The sequence below is a fragment of the Asterias rubens genome, chromosome 12 (genome assembly GCF_902459465.1).
Source record: "Asterias rubens chromosome 12, eAstRub1.3, whole genome shotgun sequence".
Classification (NCBI taxonomy): domain Eukaryota; kingdom Metazoa; phylum Echinodermata; class Asteroidea; order Forcipulatida; family Asteriidae; genus Asterias; species Asterias rubens.
In genome coordinates this window covers 12,051,678-12,079,115 of record NC_047073.1, presented here as the reverse complement: position 1 = coordinate 12,079,115, position 27,438 = coordinate 12,051,678, and the positions used below count along the sequence as shown (strand labels likewise).

General features: G+C 37.9%; 1 protein-coding gene across 1 annotated transcript in view; it reads right to left on the bottom strand.

Moving 5' to 3' along the window:
• The window catches only part of LOC117297377 (ciliogenesis and planar polarity effector 1-like), a 65,116-nt gene that overhangs the window by 22,970 nt on the left and 14,708 nt on the right, over positions 1 to 27,438 (bottom strand). The window contains exons 9-18 of the mRNA XM_033780370.1: positions 14,184 to 14,395; positions 13,330 to 13,480; positions 12,684 to 12,930; positions 11,412 to 11,574; positions 10,522 to 10,762; positions 10,149 to 10,354; positions 9,787 to 10,013; positions 4,715 to 4,882; positions 3,491 to 3,718; positions 575 to 2,718 (exon numbers count right to left, since the gene is read on the bottom strand). Of these exons, the coding sequence (XP_033636261.1) occupies positions 575 to 2,718; positions 3,491 to 3,718; positions 4,715 to 4,882; positions 9,787 to 10,013; positions 10,149 to 10,354; positions 10,522 to 10,762; positions 11,412 to 11,574; positions 12,684 to 12,930; positions 13,330 to 13,480; positions 14,184 to 14,395 (3,987 nt within the window). The remainder of the gene's footprint in view (positions 1 to 574; positions 2,719 to 3,490; positions 3,719 to 4,714; positions 4,883 to 9,786; positions 10,014 to 10,148; positions 10,355 to 10,521; positions 10,763 to 11,411; positions 11,575 to 12,683; positions 12,931 to 13,329; positions 13,481 to 14,183; positions 14,396 to 27,438) is intronic.

Genomic DNA, 27,438 nt, shown 5'->3' with positions numbered 1-27,438 from the left:
CAGGCTCCAATTTCATATAGCCTGTAAGCATAAAAACTTGCTAGGCAGACAAATCTTGCTGAACAGAAATTGGTTAACAGCCAATTTCCATATAAGATTTACATTATTGCAACTATTGCCCCACTCATCTTTGCTATAAGCAAATAAATTTGTCAAGTAGTTTCTGCTCCAATTTCATAAAGCCTGTAAGCACAAAAACTTGCCAAGCACAGACAAAGGTTGCTGAGCAGAAATTGGTTACCAGCAAAAATTCCATAAAATGTACATTGCAACTGGGTGCCCACTAATTTTTTGCTCAGGAAAGAAATTTGTCAAGCAGTATTTTCTGCTTAACAGCTTTTATGAAATTGGGCCATGTAGAATGTCCTGGGCTCATTTTCACAAAGCTGTTAAGCAGAAAATACTGCGAAGCAAAATTCTATGCTAAGCAAAAGCATGGGTCGGGCATCAGTCACAACAATGTAAAATATATGCACTTTGGCTGGTAACCCGTTTCTGCTGAGTAATATTTGTCTGTGCTTAGCAAGTTTTTGTGCTTACAGGCTTTATGAAATTGGTGGGTTCAGTTACTTACCCATAATGTGATGACGCAAGGTCAGCTTCATCTAATGAGCTAATGTCCAACGAACTACTGCTCGAATCACTATCCATGTAGCTCCTTCTAGTACCAGATTGCCTCGATCTCCTTTGTTGCTGGTGTCGTTTCTTGCCTGGTTTCCTCCGTGATGACCTGTTCTCTTCGTCTGAACCCTGGCTAAGCTCAATAATCCCTTGAGATGTTGCGATACTCACGGATACACTGCTTCCGTCCGACATGTCCGAAACGCTACCCAATTCTGAGGCTTGTTTGGAGGAGTTGGGAACCTCTAATGAGTTTGGACTCTTTGTCCGCAACAGTAGCTGGTTGGTTGTCTTCGTGTGTGACGGCGAGTGTCTTGGGGATTGAGTCACATCTGGAAGCTGTCGTCTTTTTTGTCTGACCTTGTTTTTGCCAGAAGATTCTTCCTGCCGTACCTTCTCATCAGATGGTGTGATGTTTCTGTTTGTCTTTTTCCGTCTGTCCTCTTTCTTACTTCCGCGTCTTCTCTCTGTTCTTTCTGAATTCCTACTTTCTTTGTAGGACTTATCTTCATCGGATTCACTACTACCTCTCTTCTTCTTCTTTTTCGATGTTTTCTTTGTTTGTGTCTTCCGCTGGTTTTCAACCTTGATTCCTTCATCTTTGTCCACTTTATCATTCCTTCCCTTTACTCTGCTTGCAGAGCTGGCTTGGTCTGCTTCCTTTGGATATTGTTCAATCGCACCATCATGACCGTCATGTGAATTCATAGGAACAGGATATTCTGGAATGGACTGATCTTCAAACAAGTCTACGTTATAAATATGACGGACCAACCACAAGCTGTTTAGCACCAGCTGCTGTGGAATGCGCACTCTTATAACAGCTTTGGATTCATTGTCAGCCTGTCCACTCGTACATGCATGAATGGCAAGCTGTCTCTCAGACCACCTTCCGAACCATTGCAGTAGCTGTGCTTGACTCTTATACACTCTGCCTAGATTCAGTACGACTGTAGTGTACGGCTGAAGAATGCCATATCGAGAGGAATTCTCACCTTTCGATTTAGACAACGAGGTTTTCATTTTGTTTGAATCGGCAAAACCTACCAAGCTGCCCCGGCTTCCATGTCTCCTAAGTGAAATAATATCTGCAGTTCCTTCAAGGGTATCCTGTTTATGATGAAACATACTTCTGCTCTTGATTGATTTAGTCTCATCATCAGCAGACAGTTTCTCTGCTATATCAAACGGGTTAAGTTGACTCGGGTCTCTGTTGGACAACTGGACTCTTGTAATACTAGACGAATCAATCTCTACCGTAGTCGGCTTAGCATTGCCAGACATCCGTTTCACAACCGACCCAAATTCCTTCTGCCTCAACTCCGATGAATAAACTTTCAGCAGTGGTAGTTTAGGTTTACCAGTGAATGGCGCACTCTCTTGGACGATTTTCCCGAAGGCCACTAGAAAGAAAGTCTCCAGGAAGTCTAGATACCCGGCTGAACTCTCAAACTCTCGGGAACCAACAAGGGGATAACATTCTCCTTCCTGTTTGAATCCTGCACCATTTACAGACTGTTGTTGTTGTTGCTGTTGCTGTTGCTGTTGCTGTTGTTGTTGTTGTTGTTTTTGTTGTTGCTGCTGCTGTTTTGCTGTGGATGCACTCTCCGAGTGCTGAGAGACTTCATCTGGGGATTGCTTTGCGAAGAGTTGGTCAGCTACTTCAGTAAACACCTGTACCTCACAGCCTCCTATTATCTCACGTTTGTTACTCACGGCTAGTTTACGTTGCTTACATTCATATCGATAGTGCTGATGGAGTGTCTCAAACTTAAGTCGTTTATTCTCCTTCTCCGACTCACCGACCTTCTTCTTCATCTTGCGAGTTGAAACTTCACTTTTGCGTTTCAGTTTCTCCATCAGTCGTTGAAACTTCTCCTCTACCATCGGGGCAAGATTTCCAGCGTCGTGGAAGTGGCGGGCAAGAATGGCAACGGTCTTCTTGGTCGGAGGAAGCTCTGAGATTGCCGTCAGAAGAATGTCTTGGACTTCTTCTTCGAGGTTAAGGAATGAAGAGAAAGGATGGAGATGGTCTGCCCAATATAGGATGTCTTGAAGGAGCTCCTTGTGTTTCGCTGATTCAGCATTGTTCTGAGGCTATCAATGATACAAAAACGTAATACAAAATCATAACAAGAATCACAAAGTATGAATCATTCATTTGTACAAGCCATGCTTAAACCAAGCATTTGTGACCGTTATTTTCAGGGAGGGTACAGTCAATTGACTATGCCCCGGGCAGTTAAAACTATGACGTCATCTTGACAGAAAAAGGGGGCCCAGCTATTTCCATGAATCCAATTTTAACCAATTAGATTAGAGGATTCTATACATCAGGTACATATATAATATTTTACAATAGCATTTGAAGCAGTCAACACTTGTAAAATGTTTCATGATCAATGGTCAAGTCAATGATGATGACTGTTATGTATTCTATATAAATTATTATACACCTCATGTATAGAATCCTCTAATCTGATTGGTTAAGAATGGAGTCCTGGAAATAGCTATGCCCCCTTTTTCTATCAATATGACGCCATAGTGACTATGCTTGCTCTTAAAATAACGCAACTATGATATGTATACATGTAATGTACGACTAGCGTTCCGTGTCATAGCGCGACCTTTCTTCGCAGACGACATTTCACCTTAAACCAGAGTGTTGTTGATTAGAAGAATCTTTATTCGGTATTATAAAGAAATATTGACTGCTTAATAATCGGGGAACATTTAAAATTATAGGCCCTCGGTGATGTTAAAACTATGCCCTCAGCTTTGCTTCGGGCATAGTCATGGTTTTGACATCACCTTGGGCCTATAGTTTTAACTGTGCCCCTCATAGCAGTCAATAATTCCAAATTATTACCTTTACACGTAATGTGCGTTCCCTGCAGGCCTGGTACTTCCTGACCGCCATTGTGAGTTTGTCCCGAGTGTGAAGCATCCAGACCAATGTACACAAATCACGGAATATCTGCAGCAGTTTGACCGTGCAATGTGGTAGGTTAGCTGAGTCAATGCCAGTCTTGAGTAGGTCCACGGGGTAGTGGGCATGGTCAATCAAGACACTGGGTAGAGACACTAGAGGTTGCTTCTATATCAAGAATAATAAAGATACAGCGCAAATAGGATTAATATTAATAATAACAATAATTAATAGGAATAAACTTTAAATAAATAGTAAACTTGCCGATGCAATCATGTTTAAATCTCTTTGGTGGGAGTGCAGGTTCTGAAAAGAGCCGGTATGGTATAACGTTTTGAACAGTATACTCTGCTCGTCTTCAGGAGAATGCTGGACTTCTGGTGGTGGTTGAGCTTAAAGGCAGTGGACACTGTTGGTAATTACTCAAAATAATTATTATCATAAAAACCTTTCTTGATTAGGAGTAATGGGGAGAGGTTGATAGTATAAAACATTGTGCGAAATGGCTCCCTCTGAAGTAATGTAGTTTTCGAGAAAGAAGTAATTTTCCACGGATTTGATTTCGAGACGTCAGATTTAGAATTTGAGGTCTCGAAATCAAGCATCTGAAAGCACACAACTTTGTGTGACAAGGGTGTTTTTTCGTTCATTATTATCTCGCAACTTCGACGATCGATATGAGCTCAAAGTTTGACAGGTTTGTTATTTTATGCATATGTTGAGATACACCAACTGTGAAGACAATTACCAATAGTGGCCACTGTCCTTAAGCTTCAAACAATACTTAACAATAATAAAACCGTGCTTAGCTTCAAACAATACTTAACAATAATAAAACCGTGCTTAGCTTCAAACAATACTTAACAATAATAAAACCGTGCTTATACATGTATAGCACCTTTCAAACTACAAAAAGCGCTTCCAAAGTTTTAGTTTTATTTTATTTTATTTTTTTAATAAGAAAGCACAATTTTGTAAAATGCTTAAATGGTAAAATGCAATGGAGCAACTGCAGATTCATTTTACAATGACAAAAATGCTGAACAACAGGCGCAGTACATAGATAATAAGTTTAAACAAAAAATCTGTTTAAATAATAACTTTCAAGCATTTTATTCTACTAAATCCGTGTTTTTAGAAGTTAATCCTTTATCAACCACTTACCTTTTTCCTAGCCTCTACAGTAGCCAACATATCTAGTTGTTGCACATACCAGCGTGCACATGGTAAACTACACTTAGCAGAGTTCAGGACTAGCAGCAAGAGTTGAATAACATCATTGACCTCATGCCTCAGGCTGCTCTCATATAATACTTCCTCTGGATCGGAATCCTGCAGAATGAAATGTAGATTTTTCAAAAACATTACAAAGTAAAATAAGGTTTAAATTGAGAATTGGCTGTAAAGAATAGTGTTACATGGCAGAGTGGTTTAGAGCATCACAATGAAGTTCTGGTTGTTAAGTCATCGGAGTGTGGGTTTGAATCCTTGTCATGACACTTGTAAGATGCTTTACTGTAATTGCTTCTCTTCACCCAGGGGTAAATGGGTACCTGCGAGGGTAGAGGTTGATATTGTGGATGAAAAAGCCACTTGACGCCACGGCAGCTCAGGGCTGTATACTCCCCAGGGAGCTGAGAAATATTCAATGAGTGTTATTGGCCCAATGACCGGGGCACTAATGTTAAGTTCTTTTGTTTCATTTATTTCTGTTAGCCAATCCATAAGGAACATCAAAAAAACTTTGAATGAAATAATTACAATGAAGCCCTGTATTTGTAAACATGTCATTCTGTGAAAGTGAATCACAGCGGGAGACTTTGGAACACTAGGTGGCAGCAGACTTTACCAGGTAAATTTACATAGTTAACATAGTATTAGGCATGCACACAATTCTGAGAACATTGCTCCCTCTTTCTTTCATTTTGCTCCTCATCATGTTACATGAATGTGCATTTTTATTTGTCAGTTCACTGTCCCTTCTGCTTAGTCTATTTCTCTGCACCTTGTCTATAAATAAGTTAGGGTAAACATTAAAGCATTGCTTCACCCAAACCTAAATAGTATCAACTGAGCCTTCCTTAACCACATTTTCATCAGATCTAAAAATGTAATTCTATGGACAGCATTGAAATAAAGATGGGTGTTACAAAATTAATTATTACATCATTTCCGTTTTTGCCATCTCCACATAATACTAACCACTGTAAGCGAGAAGAATGAGCTGAATAAAAATTCATATCCTCTTACATGTACGTAACCATTCATAACAATTATCACTTCCATGTAATTTAACTCAATTGCATTTATATAGCGCTTTAACACTGTTTCAAAGCGCTGTGTAGTCTCAAAAAACATTAAGTTGCAGAATATAAAAAAATTATCTGTGAAAAATTCACCTTCATTAGTCATCAAGTTTTTGAGAAAAAGGTGAAAATCAAAGAGTAATGTATTCAGGAGAGAACCTTAAATCTGTTATAATTGTGCTTGAATAATTTTCGTCTCATTGAGAGTGAAATTGTTTTACTCATGTTTCAAGAACAACAGCACCTCAGCGAGTAATAGGAAGCATTCTACCATCATTATCTTTAAACTGTGTAAGTTAAATGTACATCAGTGGACGTTTGTGCTTTGTGCTGTACAAATGTACCCAAAACCCTTTAAAGGATTTGGGTACTTTTTGTAACACAAAACACAATGTCCACAGATTTACATTAAACTTACATCGTTTGAAGATTATGATAGTAGAAAGCTTCCCTGAAAATATTACTGGCTGAGGTGCTGCAGTTTTTTAGAAATGAGTAAAAAAAAAATCATGAAAGTACGTTTGTCAATGCTCAAATAGTTTTCGTCTCTAGACACAAATTATTTTCATGACATTGTTTTACTCATTTCTCCAAAACTACAGCGTCTCAGCAACAAATATTTTTTGGGAAGCTTTCTACTATCATTATCTTCAAACGGTGTACGTTTAGTGTAAATCTTTGGACATTGTGTTTTTTGTCCAACAAAAAGTACATAGACCCCTTAATAAAGCTGCAAATTATTTATGTCTGGCAGCAACTGAGAACAATGAAGTGGTTCTAATCCTCTTTTTTTTTCTTCTCCTTTTTTTTACTGTCAGAGGTTGAGTAATACAAGTAATAAACCCTCATCAATGTTTCACTTCCTAAAGCTATTCAGGAAGTTGAGGGTGTCAAAGACAGCAAACATGTCTGTTGACAAATAAAAGTCATCTGTCCATTGGACGATTCTGCTTAGTTTAAAGGTTCTAGACACGTTTGGCAACAACTTATAACAAATACTAGCATAAAACCTTACTTGGTAACAAGTAGAGAGTCGTTGATAGAATAATACATTGTAGGGAACAGCTCCCTCTGAAGTAACGTAGTTTTTTAGAAAGAGGTAATTTCTCACACACACACAAAATTATTCTCACCAAAATATTTGATTTTGAAAAAGATTTCAGGCAAGTTTTTTTTACAGGGATCTGAAAGCACACAAAAATTGTGCAACAAGGGTGTTTTTCTTTAATTATTTTCTTGCAACTCCGCTGACCCCCAAAAGAGCCAAAAAAATTCACATATTTGTTATTTTATGCATGTTTTGGGACACACCAAGTGAGAATACTGGTCATTGACAGTTACCAAACATGTCCAGCGCTTTAAAGCATAACAGATGGATACGTACAACATGAACTGGCACTACCAAGCACACCTACAGACTCATGATACCACAACCTGGCTAATCGTAAGAATTTCAGCGTCAGTTCCCCCCAAAAAAACACACAACAAAGCATAAAGCTGGTTATCTTGAATCGCAAAGTCATCGTTTCCTATACCAGATATCTGATGTGCGTAGTTTCCTTGCGCTTAATGATAACAGAGGATGGACCATTGTCCCATGGTGGGCACCATATCCTGATCAACTGGAAGTATTATGTAATATGAAAGAAGTCTAGGTACCAAACAGGAAGATACAAATGACCGTATAACAAGGTCATGGCTTGGTGAAACAACGTCTGTATTTACTATCATTTTGAAGCTCTATTAAAATAACACACAAAAAACAAAAAACTAAATTAAAGTGTCATACTTTGGGAAGTAATGCTTCATTTCGCTTTGTGAAACAACCTCTGCGTTTGCTATCATTTCGTACTATATGAATAAGCATTTTTTATTACTATTTTTTTTGTTATGCAAGTCGCCAGACACACAAGGCCTGAAGGCCACTTCAAGGTGTGGGCTACAATTATTTTTTTGTAGAGGTCATTGCCACCTACTCTGTTACAGTCCATGTGGATGTAGGCTTGGGTATCATCAGTCCAAAATCTGGCCAGTAGAGCAGAAAGCACTACCTCCCCAATTTAACGTAGCAAGTGTCCCGACTGGGATTCAAACCCACACTCTGCTGATCAAACACCAGAGAAAAAACTAACTAATGTACAGTATTACCTTATTTTGCTTTGTAAACAACCTTTTGCATTTCCTATCATTTTGATCATATTTAAATAACCAATAAAATACTAAATACTGTAAATGTTCATACTTGGGGAAGTAATACTTTTGTTTCGCTTTGTGGAACAACATCTGTATTTCCTATAAGTTGATACTTAAAATTGATACTATTTAAAGGCAGTGGACACTATTGGTAATTGTCAAAGACTAGCCTTCACAGTTGGTGTATCTCAACATATGCAAAAAATAACAAATCTGTGAGAATTTGAGTTTAATCGGTCATCGAACTTGCGAGATAATAAGGAAAGAAAAAAACACCCTTGTCACACGAAGTTGTGAGTGTCTAGATGGTTGATTTCGAGACCTCAAGTTCTAAATCTGAGGTCTCGAAATCAAATTCGTGGAAAATTACTTCTTTCACGAAAACTACGTTACTTCAGAGGAAGCGGTTTCTCACAATGTTTTATACTACCAACCTCTCCCCATTACTCATTACCAAGTAAGGTTTTAGGCTGATAATTACTTTGAGTAGTTACCGATAGTGTCCACTGCCTTTAAAAAAGCAATAAAATACTAAATAATGTAAACGCTCATACTTGGGGAAGCAAATACTTTGTTTCCCTTAGTGAAACAACAACCTCTGTATTTCCTATCAATTGATACTTTATAAATAACCAAATACTGTATAATATAAATGTTCATACTTTAAGGAAGTTATATATTCTTTTGCTTCGTGAAACAACCTCTGTATTTCCTACCATTTGATACCACAGAAAGGAAGTTGTCACTACACAATAAAATATTTTTTGGCATATAAATTTACAAAAAAAAATGTTTGCAAAATTAATAATAATAATAATAATAATAACCGTATTTATAACGCTCCTTTAGCCAAAGGATAAAAAGCGCAGGTATTATTACTGCAAGGAGTGGAACGAAGTTTGAGATATAAGAACTAAAAATTAGCACCATGTAATTGTTTACAAGGTGCTGTGGAGCAATATGCTGCCAATCCAGACAGGAACACCAGGGCGAACCCCTTCTCTTTCTGATAAGTGCACTGGGTTCTTTTACATGGGTTTACACAACACATGGGACCAACAGCTTTAAGTCCAATCCGAAGGACGAAGCAATGGTTAAGTGTCTTGCTTAAGGACACAAGTGTCATGGCTGGGGATTCAAACCAACACTCTGCTGATCAGAAACACCAGAGTTTAAAATCGCTGCTCTTAACCGCTCGTCCACGACTCTTCAACGAAAAATTCATCCCATTGGCCCGTTTTTGCTTGTTTATTAAATACTGATATTCCTGACAAATAACTCAATTAGCTTGATCGCATCACAATTATATCTAAAGGCACTGGACACTTTTGGTAATTACTCAAAATAAATGTAAGCATAAAAACTTACCTAGTAACAAGCAATGGAGAGCTGTTGATAGTATAAAACATTGTGAGAAACGGCTCCCTCCGAAGTAATGTAGTTTTTGAGAAAGAAGTAATTTCTCACTAAAATATTGTAATTGAATTTGAGATCTCGGCTGAGGTCTCGATTCAAGCATCTGAAAGCACACAACTTGTGCGAAAACAGTGTTTTTTCTTCCACTATTCTCTCTAGCAACTTCAACAACCAATTGAATTCAAATTTTCACAGGTTCATTATTGTATGCATGTTGAGATACACTAAGTGAGAAGACTGGTCTTTGACAATTACCAATAGTGTCCAGTACCTTTAACCAATTCAAAAAAAACATATCTTAGAAATTTCAGTGATATTTACCTTAGGTTCATAGTCTGGCTGCGGACAATAGAAAGGAGGAGCTGGGAGATAGAACTCTTCCGGCACCAGAGTGTTGAACTCAGCAACCATCGAGAGACAACGATCCATTAGGTTGCTCAGCAACCATGGGGTCGGATCAAGGTCGGCAATGGTCGCCGCACTTAGCATGTCTGTTAGAGAGCGGGAAAGCTGTTCCTGCAGAACGCGGTCTTCTTCGTTGACTGAACCTGAAACATTTCAAATTAGAATCATTGTAGATATGTTTTAGTCTACTGTGTAAGTTTAATGTAAGTCTTCGGATTTGTGTGTTTTGTGTCATACAAAAAGGATCCAAACCCTTTAAGTTGTCTACCAATACTTACACATTGAGGCGCTCCTTCTCAATCCAGACACCATCAGTGAATTACTGCCTCGTCGATCCTGCTCACTGAATGAAGAGTTCCGTTTGACCGGCCTCCCTCCTGGTCTGGTAGGAGACGTCAAAGGAGTCTGTAGAATAACACTAATGCCCTCCTTGACAATGACCAATGGGGTAAGGTGGTCAGGAAGGGACAGTATCTCACACATACTGCAATATAGAAAATAAAATAACCTGTTGCAAACTGCTTACCAACCAAACCGGTTCTTCTCAGAACCAACGCTACTCGAAAGAGATTTCCTCACGGTGCCATCGCAATCAAATGTTTCCTGATTAAACTTTTAAATTTATTTTACAACTTTTATTTACAAGCGTACCTTGCATCATAAGCCTTCATATTGTCCACTTCGGCATGCAAATTCTCCCTGGCAATAACTGAGAGCATGAGGGCGCTCTTCCAATCGCGGAGTTCCCGAGCGAGCCACACGGCCTCAGGGAGTAGACCACATACTAGCAGCAGGGCCATGGCGGTATCGGCAGTCCATATATCCGATAGTTGTTGTTGTCTAACACTACCTGAGATGCGATCATGGTATATAGGCACCGTCCTACAGGGAGCTGAAACAAACCAATCACAAGTTGAAGAGAATAGTGTCAATCATTCAGAAGATTTATTGTGTCAAAATATTAATATCGATTTGCCAATACAACAGCTTTGTTCCCATGAAGTGCATCTCCTTGGAACTCCATGTTTCCCTCCATCCTACAATCTAGACTGTTTTAAGAGGAATATCAATTCCTACCTTCAGCTCCCCTGAGTTCATTTCACTTTAAATAATGTTCCTTTATGTATAGCCCCTTACCAAGAGTGGCTTTTAGCCTTGTTTGGGGGGGGGGACTTGCATAGACCAAAAAAATTAACAAAAAAACAATTATTCCAAATTATCATACTTGGTCTTTTGGCTGATGGTTTCAAAAGTTTCAAAATAACAGATTATGGTTGAAAGTTAAAAAAAAAAACATTTTTGTGTACATCTCTACCCCCATCTTGAGATTCAACTTTTCAAAATTTACAAAATAAGTCTTTCAAGACCTCTTAAAATCTCTTTTAAAAAAAAAACCAGATAAACAATTCAACTGGTGACTTCTAGACATATTAAGGACATTCAAACATTCACAACTAGAACAAAAAGGAGTTGTATGGCTTCATTTTGAATCTATCAAGACAATCGTTAATATAAAAAAAAAACACAATGCTCGTACACACCATTATGAGTTACTGGCAAGTGTAATGGCGGCAACGGTTTAGCGGCACACGGTGGATATACAAACAAGAACTGATTGGTGAAGTAAAGCGCCATAAAGCGAGCCAGAGTTTGGACTGCTCCCCTCTGTACAGGGTCTGGAATACAGGGAAGCTCAGGATGTGCCTGGGTAATAAGAAAGACAGAGTGAGCAGAAATGAGACAAGACAGTTGAGTCTGAGTCCTAGTAATTAAGGTCAACCTCCACAGTTGACGAGAGACAATGCAACCAAACGCTCAAGCTGCGTCTCTTGATACTCATCAGAGTATTTCATTTCAGTCCTTGACAATAATAATAATATTTGAGTTAGCGCTTTTTCACTCCCGAATGGGTGTCTCAAAGCGCTTCAAATTATTACCCCTGGTCACTGGGCTTTAATTCACTCCTTAAACCATCTCAGCTCCCTGGGGAGTATACAGCCTCGTGCAACAAATGCGCTACTCGGCTAAATCAACCACAAGAACCATCTCTGCCCTCACAGGTCCCCATTTACCCCTGGGTGGAGAGAAGCAATAATAGTTAAGTGTCTTGCTCAGGGACACAAGCGTCACGACCGGGATTCAAACCCACACTGCTGAACAGAATCAGCAGAGCTTGAATTCGGTGCTCTTAACCGCTCAGACTTTTTTTATTAAAGTACCGCGACTTTCTGTAGAAATCCAATGGGGACGCATGGTGGTGAACTGACCTCCCTGTCAACTTACCGCGACCGTGATGTAAAATTAACAGGCCGAAAGAGGTAGCCACGGAAACTTAACAGAGCCACTAAAAATTCCAATGGGGGCTAATCTGCGCTGTTAATCTACCACGACCACTGTAAAACGCTATGCAAATGTCACGGAAAATAAGTCCAGGTGGGAACGCATGATAGAATTACACCAAAGCCAGACAACGTAACTTTCCGCGTGGCAGCAGAAGAAAAAGTCAAATTGGGACCTGGCTTATTTGTTAAAACACCACTCACATTATAACAATAGACAGTGGAGTCAAACAACGGCACTCGAGGACATAAGTTTTCTGGCTAAATCTTGCAGCCGTATGTAGCTGCTATGGGCATTTTGGTACAAGATGTTTCCAGATGCTAATTGTCTCAAAAGGGATACATAATCCAACATTCTTTCTGTTTGAAGTTTTATCAAAAAATCTCAAGTTTATAAGGACATCAAAATGTAATTGTAAAAATTTGTTTATTAATGAAACCAACATCAAGTTAGTAAGATCCGGAGCCTCTTACCTGTTTCTCATCAGCATTCCATCCCAAAAAGGAGACTTTACTTCTCTGTATCCCATGATACTGCCGTCCACCCTCCCTCTGTTTGCCTTGCTTACCCTCTCCGGGCTGTTCCACCCTAAAACACTCTATCAAGGAATCAACTAATCTTACAGCACTAACTAAGTTATACTGCTCCAAATGGGTATAGAGAATGGCAAGGAGGGAGTGAGATACAAGGGTGGAAGAGCCAGTGGTAGGAAACGGGGATCTGCAGAGAAAAAACATATAGCGGATACATATTGCATATAAGCGTTTACAGGGTGTAACTGTGAGGTATTGTTTCTGCAGGAAAGCTAGTTACCCGAGGTGCCCAAAGAAAGAAGCAAAGACAGAACCAATGGGTTTCCCGGAAAATATAAGCAAAACAAAATACATTTCAATGTAAAATCTATACGTAATGTGCAAAGGTAAGCTGCGTAGTCTCCCAAGAGTCCTATATTTATCAATATAGGACTCCTATGATATAATTTGGAGAGCAGGAACAGAGCGGGAAACCCATGGTTCTTTTCCCAACTCAATTAAAGATTATCATTAATTGGTGTTACCGCAAACCTTACTATATTTATATTTTAGACTGAAACTTTCTCTACGATTGACAGTGACTTACTTGTAAATTTGAGTTGTATAATCTTGCGTAGGATGGTCCCGGTTGCTAGGTAACATCATATCTCTATACTGTAGTTGTTTAGTCTGGTGTAGGACCGTATACCAACAGGTAACGGCCTCCCTTGTACAACCTTGTAGGTAGTACTCACATCCTGTGTCAGTTGTATCATTAAGGAATAACTATTAGTCTCAAACTATTAAAACTAACTGCACTTTACAAAATACGGTCTTCCCATTGACCTACATTGTATTTCTTTCATACAGTCACTAAATACTCTTTTTAAAGGCACTGGACACTTTTGGTAATTACTCAAAATAATTGTTTGCATAAAAAGTTACTTGGTAACAAGTAATGGAGAGCTGTTGATGGTATAAAACATTGTGAGAAACGGCTCCCTCTGAAGTAACGTAGTTTTTTAGAAAGAAGTAATTTCTCACTCAATTATTAAAACACTGAAGCAATTTTTAGGCATCTGAAAGCAGACAAATTTGTGCAACAAAGGTGTTTTTTCTTTCATTATTCTCTTGCAACTTCAGTGACCAATTGAGTCCAAGTTTTGTCAGATTTGTTAGTTATGCATATATATGGAAACACTACTGGTCTTTGACAATTACTAAAACTGTCCAGTGCCTTTAATTTTGTGCAACAAAGGTGTTTTTTTTTTCATTATTCTCATTGCAACTTCAGTGACCAATTGAGTCCAAGTTTTCACAGATTTGTAAGTTATGCATACATATATATGGAAACACTACTGGTCTTTGACAATTACTAAAGATGTCCAGTGCCTTTAAAACTAATCTTATAACTTGTTGCTTTTGTAAATGATTGAATTACAAAATACATAATATAGTAACCTTTGAGATAGCTAGCATCAATACGTTTACTCCACTCTTGGCTGACTGATAGGGCTACATTACATCCCAACTGCTTTAATTTCAGCTGCACACCACAAATAAGCAACAGCAGTTTCCGCACACCCCTCCTCTGGCGAGTGGAAGAGTCCCTGTGAAGTTTCCTGTATCTGGCTGCAAGGTGTCTGTGAAGAAGCTTCCATGTCTTGATCAGTCTGTAGGGGAGAACAAATAGTCAATCAAATTAAAGATGCTATGTCAGATTTTTGGCCCCAAACATTAAAAAATAAAACAATTTGAGTGAATGGTATTTCAAAGAGTATCACCCGCTCTAACGAAAAAAGTTTAACTTTTACTTATAATGGTCAGGAACCATGACAAAAGTGTAAAACGTTTCCTATAAAACACATAAGAATTGGTCACGTGATATATTGTCGGGATCCCGACAAAAACAAATTTTGAGCACTTTATTTCACTGAGCACTACTATTAATTGGCGGACTTTTTCGAGCAATGGCTCAAATGAAAGCTTGTAACTTTCTTGACCCCCATCAAGGGGGTCGTCAAATCGGCCAAAAATCTGACATAGCATCTTTATGAGAAGCCAAGTTATTGCAGGCATGATAAATGTTCCTTGGAAAAAAAGTAAGATTATTTTATTGAGTACAAAGGCTAACCTACATGTGCATGGTGTGGGGTTTAATAGTCATTTCAAGCTCTTTAAAGGCACTGGAAACTATTGTTAATTACGCAAAATATCTGCACAAAACCTTACTTGTTAACGATTGCTGTTGATAGTACATGTATAAAACATTGTGAGAAATGGCTCCCACTGAAGTACATAGTTTTTGAGAAAGAAATAAATTTTCACTCAAATATTTGAATTTTGTTTCGAGACCTCAGAATTTGATTTTAAGGTCTAAAAATCAAGCATCTTAAAGCACACAACTTGTGCAACAAGGGCAATTTTTCTTCCATTATTCTCTCGCAAATTAGACGACCAATAATTGAGCTCAAATTTCCACAGGTTTGTTATTTTATGCATATATTGAGATACACCAAGTAAGAAGACTGGTCTTTGACAATTACCAAAGGTATCCAGTGCCTTTAATCAATAAATAACCAAATCAATAATTGTGTCATTTTTCATTGACATAAACACACAAAGGTTTTATTGTTGTTTGTATTGTTGTAATTTAGTTTTCACATGAGAGTCGGTATTGACAAATTACGGAGACTGCATCCTAAAATATGGCTACTTATAACACCCCTTACAAATATTCTGCCTTTTCATTGGTTTAGAGCGCGTCACGTGGTACGTCTTCGTTTTACTAGATGGCAGCCGTGTGATAGTGCGTCGTTTTGCCGTGTGATAGTCGTCGACTATCACACGGCGTGCAGTACCCAGACATCTTTTTACCCACCTCGAAACCCAATCAGTTGTGCATCTGTGTATCTGAATCGCGCGTACGAACGTTATGTGTACGAAGATGATAAATAGTCTGTTAGGGTGTTATAAAAGAAATATTGACTGCTTTAACTCACGCTATAGTTAAAACTACGACTCCCTCAGTGATCCCAGGACCATTCCATTTTCCCTCGGCTGCGCCTCAGGTAAATAGAACGCTCCGGGGACCACCTCGGGAGTCGTAGTTTTAACCATTGCACTCGAAACGAAACTGTCAATATTTGTATAATAGCTCACTTGGTACATCGCAGGCATGGTTCAGTTAAGTTCTCTCTGTTCAACCCAAACTAAATATTCAAAAAGATAAGAATCTTTGACAACAAAATTCATCAAACAAAAATGTTTTTCAGTGCACAGATAATGCTTAGTCTGGTTCTAAAACTTTGAATTGGGGAACCACTCTTGTTGGGACTCATCTCTTTATAAATATGGTAATTATAAGGTTCCATGACATCATCAATATTCATAAACACAATTTATGCAAATGTTTGGGTTTATCAAGCCTCTCAGACTTCCTGTCATTGGGTTGGTTCTAGGTGGTGTCTGACTTTACAATGGGTTGGTTCTAGCTGGTTGGTGACTGTACAATGGGGTTGATTCTAGCATGGAGGCAAGTGGTTGGTGACCACATGTACATGCATACTCCTATTGTAGTGGTCACCAGCTATGACATGTACATGTTTGGTCTGAACAAGATTAAACCCAGGAGGATTGAAAAACTAAAACATGTTTCTCACAACAAAATAACAGCACATCTTCCAATATTTAAAAAGCTTTTACCAAGTAAGCTTTTTATTATGTTCCATTTTGTTTGTTTTCTGTCACATTAAAGATTGTATATGTCCCTAAATTGGTGTTGTTAGCGAGACTTTATTATCAGAATTATCTGAAATCAATGCACTCTGAAGTTCTGTAAATTGCCCATTATAGCAAAAGCCCCCATCAATCTCTATTCTGTTGGTTCTTGTAAGATAACCAATTTATTCGCATACAAGGTCTCACAAATCAACTAATCCTGAACTTACATGATATAGCTTATATCAAACAAAGCATAATGTACAAAAAAGACTTAATTTCGAGTACATGCTAAACAAAACTTTACTTCTCAACAAGGAAATAAGTTGTTCATCATTCTTTCAACTTGTAGCCTCAATTTGTACCAGAAAGTTCCACTTTTGAAACATAATTGAGAGAACTTAAACTTTCAATTTATAAGCTCCAATTTCCTTAACTCTCCATGTAAACAAGTGATGTGATTGAGCAAAATGAGTCGCTTTCGCCCTACAGTGTAGGTCATTCTTGAATGTTGTCAAAACCCTATGTTGATACCACCTTTGGTTCAAAAGTTGTGCAAGTAGAAACACCAAGTGATGAGAAAGAATAAAAATTAGAACAGGTTTTTTTTTTGAGTCTATGTATTTATTGAACATGCATCAGACATTTTCTTTCATTGCTAGTTTCCACACTTTTCTGATGTCACTTATCACTGGAAAGAAGTTGCCAATATAAAAAAATGATATTTTAGCCCTTGTTGGACTGTTTTTGGCTTGTTTCTCCACGCAAGGTCGTCCGTCTCTCCAACTACCTCATCATCAGTTTCAAACCCGTTATTTATTGGTTATACCCCTTTGTTATCTGGCGCAGTCGCATCCAGTACAAAATAATGTCAGAATTTATGTTTTACAAGTCTCAGAACAATTTGCCTACCTTCGAAATTAAGTGGAACATACACAACGCCATTTTCACCATTGTCGAGGACCAAATTACCTGGTTAATATAAGTTCATTTATTCCTGCGACTGCGCCAGCTTCGGTTGGTTTCTTTTTTAATTTGTTTGTCTTAAACAACTTTGTGTTTGTTGTAAATTTAATGGAACAGCTCTTCATTTGTATATTGTTTTAAGATTGTTTTAATCAATAAAGTTCTATTTGAAAAGTCAAAGTCTCCATCGAGGAAAAATGGTTTCTCCAAAATAGTATAAAGCGACTCATTAAGCTTGATTACATCACAGATTCAAAAAAGTAGGGGCACTAGAAACATAACTTTTTTCTTTCATTCACACCCTCCTACCAAAGAGGAAGGTGGGACACAATGACACTAGATCATTACCATCATGGTCATCAACTTCCAGCTGAGAGAATCGATCGACAAGTCAGCGTACTTTAACCTGATGTTAATATACGGCCTGTGACATCACAGGATACTGTCCACCAATCACAAGCGAGTAATCAAAGTTACCTAGCCCACAATGATTTGCATGTTTCTGGTTTTAACCAACCAGCACATCTCTGACGGCAGTTATAGCCAATTCTGCATTCCAGACGAGCAACATCATGCGTCGATATCAAGTCATATTGAAAGTTAGTCTCTGCTAGGATCGAAACGTCGGGCCGTTAATTTTTTATTTATTTAAATATACAATACAGTCTTCTGAATCAAGGCATCTACAGTCCAGAGTTTACTTTGGTTCTACTCCATGTTCTAACACCACCTTCATGGGTGCAGAAAGTTTTGAACTGATCAATATTTGTCCATTGTAAACTTCATGGGGAATCAACTCTGCATAGATAGGCCTGTGTTTACCGAATTGATAACAATAACTGAGTGGGCAATTGAGACCCATTTAAAGTGTCCAGACCAAAGTGCAGCAGATCAAGCATTGACCACTGACCAGTGAATTATAACAAAGGATTAAACTGTGATGTCATAGGAGTTGGTTGTGTTTATAATGTGTGAATAGAATGCTTGGTGTTTATACCTGAGTCACCACACCTGAGCAGACAATACCAGTCTGAATAAAGTGCATGCACTGTGAAAGCACAGAGAAAGGACTTCTTGCTCTTTGGTGTAAGGAACCAAGAATTGACTTGGAAGTAGATGCAGATACAGTGTCTTCTGCTACTTGAAGTCACTAATTTTATTTCACCACACTAGACTAACAAGCGAGTTCAGCGACAGCTCCAAATTCCATCACAGGTAAGTTTTTTTATTTTGTATTTATATGGTTTTGGGGAAAAGTTTTGATACCTTGGCACTGCTTTTTCATTTTTAATGATGATAGCATCTGATTTAGATATTCCTTTTTGTAAAAATGACTGCAAAAGTGCTGGCAGAAAAAGGAAAGTTTTCTTTGTTTCGGGTTAATTTGTTGTCCTCATGTCACATACTTTGAAATTGTAAAGTTATACCATTGAGGTAGAAACTAGTGTACCAACATGTTCAACATGTACCCTCTAACTGATAAATAATTTCATTAAAACAATATTGCTTGCTGATTATTAACTTAGATTTTTACCAACACACTGATGTGTTATAACACTGTATACTCAGTACTTTCCAGAGTCCTGTGGAAAAAACCTATCGGTTAAACCAAAATTAATATTCTTTATCCCCAATGCTTGCTGATTGTTGAGACCTACAATCCCAACTTTACAATAAACATTCCCTGTCCACCCCGGCTCCCTCTGAAATGCTCTGAAGTGACGTAGTTTTTGAGAAAGAAGTAATTTTCCACGAATTTGATTTCGAGACCTCAAGTTTAGAATGTGAGGTTTCGAAATCAAGCATCTGAAAGCACACATCTTCATGTGACAAGGGTGTTTTTTATTTCATTCATATCTCGCAACTTCGACGACCAATTGAGCTCAAATTTTCACAGGTTTTTTATTTTACGCAAACATGTATGTTGAGATACACCAAGTGAGAAGACTGGTCTTTGACAACTACCAATAGTGTCCACTGTCTTTAATGATGGTTTTTTTCTTTTTTTAAGTGACAAAGTTTTACGACCATCCCCTCTTGTTATGTAAAGTTTTTGACATCACAAAAACCCAGAAATGGCTCCTTTCAGAGCCACAATTTAAGTATATTTAAGAGTTAAGAAGTAACTTCAACATAAAAACAACTTGAAAATAGATTCAGTAATTTCGTTAGATGCTTTTTCCCCTGGACTCTTTGATTCTGGCAGGAAAAAAATCAACTAATGGAAGAACTTTATTTCCAGGGAAAAAGGAACTTCAACAAAAAATTTCAGTAAATCAGTTAACTTATTTGATACTCGGCCAAGATATATTTCTGAACAGATAAATAAATAAATCACTGCTTAAAACAAAATAATTTTTTGTCTTTTTTGGACCTTATGATATGACTTCCTGTACAAAGGAATGTGTGTTTAAAATCAATGAACTCATGGGGAAGGAATTTTGATGGACAAAGTCAACTGTCTGCCCTGGTCAGTATGAGTTGACCTCCATACAAGTTGACTTGGTCATGAGTTGACTTAAAGGAAGGAGATGACCCTAATTCCTGTGGTCTGGTACGCTGATTGCGTGAGTGGAGGAAACTTTGTCTGCCATTTTGGGTATTTTGAGCAAAAATGACATCACTAGTGCAGAGTGGTATTAAAGAACAAATGCTTCACTCTTAGTTTCCATTTTTAAGCATTTCCTGCTTCTCATCTTTGTTTTCCTAGGTTTGCTTCACTCAAAAAAAAAATTGTTACCAGACTTTACTTTCAGTTGTTGATATTCTACCAGGAAAACAATTATATCGAAAGAAAAATTCCTTGCAAGAGAAAAAAGAGACTTTATCAAGAAAAAACCTTAAATCACTTAAGTAGTTTATCAATAATTAATTCACTCTAAAAGCCATTTAAAATGTTTTTGTTTTCTTCACCCCATCTTAACCTTTCAATTGTCTTTTCTTGGACTTGATTTAAACCCTTACCAAAAAAAAAGAACTAAAAAAAGGAAAAGACAATTTATATGAATACACAAACAATTAACTCTAAGTCGACTGTTGGTACATATATGAGTCATCTATGGTATGAGTTGCCATGGATACAAGTTAACCCCGGTACAAGTTGACTTGGGTACAAGTTGACTTAGGTACAAGTTAACTTAGGTACAAGTTGACCCAGTGTGAGTTGTCGCGAGTATGAGTTGATCCTGGTAGAAGATAACCTCGGTAACATTTGTCTACTTAGTAGGAGTTTTCCTTTCTTTGACCTAAGTTAGTGCTCAAGTATCAGCAAAATAAACAACAAAATGGGAATTCACACATGCAGCTACCTATTACACACGAATCCTGCAAAGTGCCCATATTGTTGATAAAATGATGAGACATTTCTCGGAAAAATTATTTTGTACAATTGTGTGTTGCATCAAGACCACTTGCTAAAGAATGCATATCATCAATGGGTATGGTTCCCCCAAAAATGTCATTTTAAAGGTGTAAATTTATCACTTGAAAAGTGTGGAAATTAGTTAGGTTTTCAGGCAACTGCCGGAAACCTGTTTTCTTTTTTTTTATTCTTCTCCCTCACTTTGTCTGCAAACAAATGCAGAGTTGCAAAGCTTGCATCAGCTTTAAACTTTGAATATTTGTTAATTGAATTTGTTGTGTACTGTTTGATTTTCCGCAGATCTTGCGCACACTTGGGACGCGATGGGAATCTCCAGCACTCGTTCCATGTTACAACTCCTACAGTGGATTACGACCATCTTCTTATTGATTGAGTTATCAACCTCGGTACAAGTCACCGTCAGACCATCTAGATTCAACGTCCTACAAGGAGGAAGAGCCGAGTTTCTTTGCTCGTATCAACCGGACGTCCCTTCCTGCGACGATACCTTTGTTTTCTGGGGAAGGAAAGGAGGAGATACACTCGCTAATATGACCTACGTCCTCAACCCAGAGAAGTACGACATCGGATGGGGCTTTGAAAGCAACGGTGACCAACAAGTCTGTAAATACACGCTGACAGTCAAAGATGTCACCAAGGATGATGGAGGGCAGTATTCGTGTACTTTTATCCGGCCGCAATCGGGAAGATACTTTATCGCCGAGGCAACAGCCAGGCTACAACTAGTAGTCCCACCACCTGACCTATACCCGATATGTAAGACATCAGGTATTACTGGGCTCTCGATAACCAAAGCTATGACACTTGTTTGTGAATCCGAGCCTGGTGTGCCTTCTGTATCATTGACATGGTCTAACGATGGTAATGCTTTACCGTCCGAACTCCACAAGATCGGTAATAACCTTCTGCAGCTAAAGACTATAATGTCCGAAACGCAAATACTGACTGATCCAGTGATCACTTGCATTATGGAACTACCCGATCCTATTCAAGAGAGAAGAACATGTACAGTGAATACTACGACGTCGGTCAATATTACACCTGAGACTGTAACAAAAGACGTTTCACAAATTGTAACATTTGTGTGTGAGGTGACCACAAGTATCCCTTTTGAGATCTTTTGGTATTTCCAGAATAAGTTTATTGAAGCTGATGATCCCTATGATCAATTCATAGTTGAGAATAAGGCAAAAGCACTTCATGTAAAGGACTTAACCACTGAGAATAATAATGCCGTAGTCACATGCGTAGTGTCAACAATGTTTGGTAATTCCTCTGGGACAGCGTCCTTAAGTGTAGCACCAAAAAGTCCGAATAACAAGACGGTTTTCGGAGAGAGAGGAAACATGGGTCTAATCATAGGTTTAGTTCTTGTGGGGTTGTTATTAATCGTTGTTATTAACATCATAGTTTGTCTGAAATGCAAGAGACCTTCCCAGCCGAGTAACAAAACAAAAACGAGTAGTCCGAGTAAAACAGAGTACACCATGGTACCGCTATCACCAAATCAAGCAGCTGCCTCTAACCATGACAGTACTGTGACCGTTTCAGAAACACAACCAAAAGTAGAAAAGCAATATCTTGACATGAACGCTCGTCTCAAGAAACCCGCTACCAATGACACTTATTATGCACCTATGAAATCCTCTAAAAGGAATTCAGGTGAGGACTACACCGACATGAAAGCGAAAAGCGCAGAGGGAGTTGCTGATGAAAATGAGTACATGTTGAGCTCTAAATCGGACGATGACAACACCTACATGTACAGCTCAACTGATTCACTAACTAAAGTAGGTAAAGCGAACACTAATGCAAAACCTGTGACCGCTTCCAAACCAATCAAGCCTCAACAAGATGTTAGCAAAACCAATCAAAGCAGACCAGAATTAAAGAAACAAAAAACAGAGGACACGGTCACTCCAGCAGCACTCGGTGAACACGACGCAAACGATTACGAAATCCTCTCCAAAAACATACAACACAATCCTCGCAGAGGAAAACTCAATAAAGTCAGTTCAGAGACGGGACCCACAGTAAGCAACAGCGATAATTATAAATCGTCTCCGAGACTATTAAGAAATATTTCAGCTCCACAGATGACAGAGCAACCTGAGTACGCAGTTCCAACAGACATACTCATCCATGAGACAGTCCCGGAGAACTCTAGCCCTAAACCCACACAAGCCCCCGTTTACGACATTCCAAATGACCTCCAACAGAAGACAAATATCATCCACAAGAAAATCAATGCTTTTGAAAAATCGGCCGAGAAGTCTCCATCAGCCCAGCTGAGATCGGCGATGAAACCGCCAGTCCTCCATAAGAAACCTAAACGTCATTCTGATCCAAATAGTACAGACGAAGACTCAATTCCTAAAACGTCTGCTTCTAATCGAGCGTCACTGCCACAAGACTCTAACCAATACCTTACACCAAGCGTATCGCAACAAAGCCTGGACAAAATTGCAGCGACAACTCCACCAGTAATAAATGGAAGCAGGTCGCCGATACTAAAGAAGGTCAGAATGCCATTTAAAGCTAAGAATAACAATAAGGACGTGTATCAGTCGCTACATAGAAACAGCATGGATAATACGTGTCCTGATTATCAAGTGTTGATAGGTAAAGTAGATGATTCGCAACTATATGAAAATGTTGCAACTGGACCAATAGTCTAAAAACATTGTCATAATTTGAGATGTCTTTTTTCTATCCTTACTGTTTTGCTGGTATCTGTCTAATACAATTATGTGATTATGCTCCATTATAATAATTTGTTTTTTGCTATCATATCACACATTTTTAATGCAACAAGTTGTGGGGAAAAGGTCTAAACTAATTTCGTTTTGAAAAATTGTTGTACTCCAGTAATCCTGTAGTTTTTAAAAACATTTGCAAGTAATAGGCCTAAATGTAGACTGAAAATCTTCTTAAAAAGTACAGCCCTTAATTGTCACTGTTATTTAAGTTGCCTGACTGTCAATTAAGTTAAAAATTGATCAAACTCGAATTTCAAAAATATCTGAGAATTTCAGTTGAGTTTAGGGATAACCTGCATTCTGGGTACCATGGGGCAACTTTACCAAGAATTTAAAAAGAGCTACACCCCTAAAATTACAATTTGTTGAATTGACAACGCTAATTGTAAAAGAGAAAATGTTGTTATTTTTTCAAAACTGTATTATAGTCCTACTGTACTGTGTTTTTGTGTAAAGTGTAAAAAAAAATGTAAATTAAGTATGTAAAGCTTTTTCAAAATTATAATACGTGGAAAAAAAGTGTAGCATTTTTCGTCATCCCGCCTTTTGCAATAAATTGATTAAGTAAAAAAAAAAATTAAAGTTCAAGAAATAGGTCTTCGCTGGAAACTAAAATTATAAAGTTTTTACCACCAATTGTCTTTGTTTAAATGAAGATTTGAAACGGTACTTGCATGACATTTTTTAGAATTCAAAAATTTCCAAAACTGTAAAAAGAATTTCCCTTATGCAAATAGTTTTTTATTTGTGTCATTCCTATTTAACACTTTGTATCAATTAAAAAACTATGTCCACCACTTTTTGTACAGAAAAGTATATTTTAGCCTTATTGTACACTTCCTTTAAATAACTGTAAATACATGTAAGACTCATATAAGGTTTCTCAAGACTTGTTTAAAGTAATAATTTCAGGGGGGATCTCTAGTTGTTATGTACAGTTCATGTATAGGGTTTTGTCCTGCTGCACAAAAATCTTTCACTACTTCCAAACTTCATACATATCAAAAATACAAGAGTAAAGAAATCAACTCTATGGAATTTTAAAGTTGAAAATAGAATTAGCTGTTCCAAAATGCTTTTTTCAATCAAAAGTTCTACTGGTATAAATGCAAAAAATAGTAATAATGACCTCATGTTTTGAACCTAGCAGAATCTATCTCAAAGGCTTAATGACAACACAACATAACACACGATGAACATAGAAATACGGTTGTTATTATTATTATGTACAGTGTATAGTCATAAGCATTGTGTTACACTTGAGAATAGATACCTGTTCATTTGTGTTGTCATTTATTCTTCGAAAAACAGTCTGCTAGAGTTGAAACATCCCGGGGCATCAACTTTTTTTTCAAGTCATGATGCCAAACTACGTTGCCACTTGCCAGGCATAAGTTTAACTTGTTTAGTTTGAATATGTACATGTATACATGACATGTCATCTTTTATGTAACTCATAATGTGTCAAAACAGAAAACCAATTGATATCTACTGTATAAAAGGAGGTGTTGCCTTGGATCGGTCAAGTTGAAAAGCGTTTGTATTCATATGTTATAAAATGCATATAATTAGAAAGATATTTTAAAAGTAGAATATAATGATCAACACAAGTATCACTCGAAATTGCGTGGTTTTCCTTTTACCTCGTCGACAAACACGGTCGGCCATTTATTGACTCCCATAAATTGCCGGCCGTGTTAGTTAGCAAAGTACAAGGAAAACCACGCAATCTCGTGGCAAATGTGCGTGGATCATTGTATTCTACTTTTAAAACATTTTTCTAACCATGCATTTTATAACAAAACGGTTACAAACGCTTTTCATTGACCAACTCGACCGATCCAAGACAACGTGTTCCTTTAACAATTGGCCATTTTGGAATCCCTCCCTTAGACCCTTTGCTATGTTCACTTTTTTTTAGATGTGTTGTTATGTTTGTATTGTGTGTGCACTTTAAATGAAGGTCCAGTTTGGATCAAAGATAGCGCCACTCTCATGCTCTCCCCCATTTAAATGAATCACGTAAATAAGATGTATGTAAAGTGTAGTGCCCAACATCAACTTCAAGATTTGTATTTGATTGAATAAAAATTAAAAAGCAAATAAATTCAGTTTTTGTGTTGAAGTAATTTGTCATGTATACAGTTAGTTGTACTTTAAAATTACTCAATTCCTCTGGGTTCAACCCCGATGCTAATATAAAATAATAATAATAATAATAATTTGGGAGGCTAATTATCCTTACTCGCAGCTAAGGACTGAATTGCGAAGGGCGCGGCTACAACATGTTCAAGAAGAAGGCATGCAAGGGCGCCTTTGGCTGCCAGCCACATCAACCTTTTATGACCAGGGAGCACAGCCAAGATCGAAAGTGTTTGATTTTTCCCGATGGAGGAAAACCGGATGGTCTGGAAAACCCTCGTGGCACAGCAGAGAACTAACGCACAACTCAACTCAAATCGAACCGGGGTCACCTTGGTGAGAGGCGAGTGCTTTACGCACAAGCCAACCATGCTACCCAACAACATGCCCTACAATATAACATCGATCTCCCCGCCATTCACTCAATAGCAAGTCCCTTTGGAATTTCTTTCTCCAGCCTTGTAAGAAAAACACCTTTTTTTTAAAGGAAAATTAACTGTCTAAAATTAAGCATCAACTGGTAGGACCTTTGATATAATGTCAACACCCTAGAAATTTACATATTATAGGAACTTGGTTAAACCCACGCCTTCATTGAACCTACAACACCCACAATCGTCGTCGTGCCATGTCAGAGCTTTTGCAGTGGTGCCCATTGCAAAGTTTCAATACAAAATGAAATTTTTCTCATAGAAATGCCCCTTTCCAGAGGAAAATTGCTGTGCCCCTACAAGAACAAAATTCAACCCCTGCAAAACTGACATTTAACTTTAACAAAAATATTCCCTTCTTGTGAAAATGTAGCATTGATCATCATCAGACTGCTGTTTGCCGATCAAACAAATACTCGTCCAACTTGCAGGAAAGTTCGGTTTTTTCTTTTATATTCATAAATAGCTGAAGGGAAGAATGTTCCACTGACTGACCATTGTACAGACTGATTGCCAGCGCCTGTGCTAGGGGTCATTGTGATATTGGGTCTGTTATCATCATTTCCTCTTTGCAGGATAGAAGATTTACCCTTCACTAGCTAGGGACAGATCCTGTGCATGTATAAACATGTACATGTACATGTACATGTACATGTACCGAATCTCCGAATAACATCATACCAAGAATGTTGGGATATGTATCAAGATTTATGTCACTGTGACTTAACAGTTTTCATACAAGCTTTGAAATCTTCTTCAAAACTTGAGATTTTATTACTTTTTAAAAGCACTAACATGACTAAAGGCAGTGGACACTACATGTATTGGCAATTACTCAAATAAGTGTTAGCATAAAACAATACTTGGTAACGAGTAATGGGGAGAGATTGATAGTATAAAACATTGTGAGAAACGGCTCCCTCTGAAGTAACAGACTTTTTAAGAAAAGTTTTCTACGAATTTGATTTTGAGACCTCAGAATTCAAGCATCTGAAAGCACACAACTTCATGTGACAAGGGTGTTTTTTCTTTCACTATTATCTCGCAACTTCGACGACCAGTTGAGTTCAAATTTTCACATGTTTGTTATTTTGTGCATATGTTGAGATACACCAAGTGAGAAGACTGGTCTTTGACAATTTACCAATAGTGTCCAGTGTCTTTAAAGATGTATAATGAAACTTTTACATTTGTTTGATTTCTTCACAATAGACTGAGCTGCTTCCGTAAGCGCCGATTCTGTGCTTAAGGTAAGCAGAGCCATGAAATTGGGCCCTGTTCTTTTCAGAACACACACTACTCAAAAGATATATTCA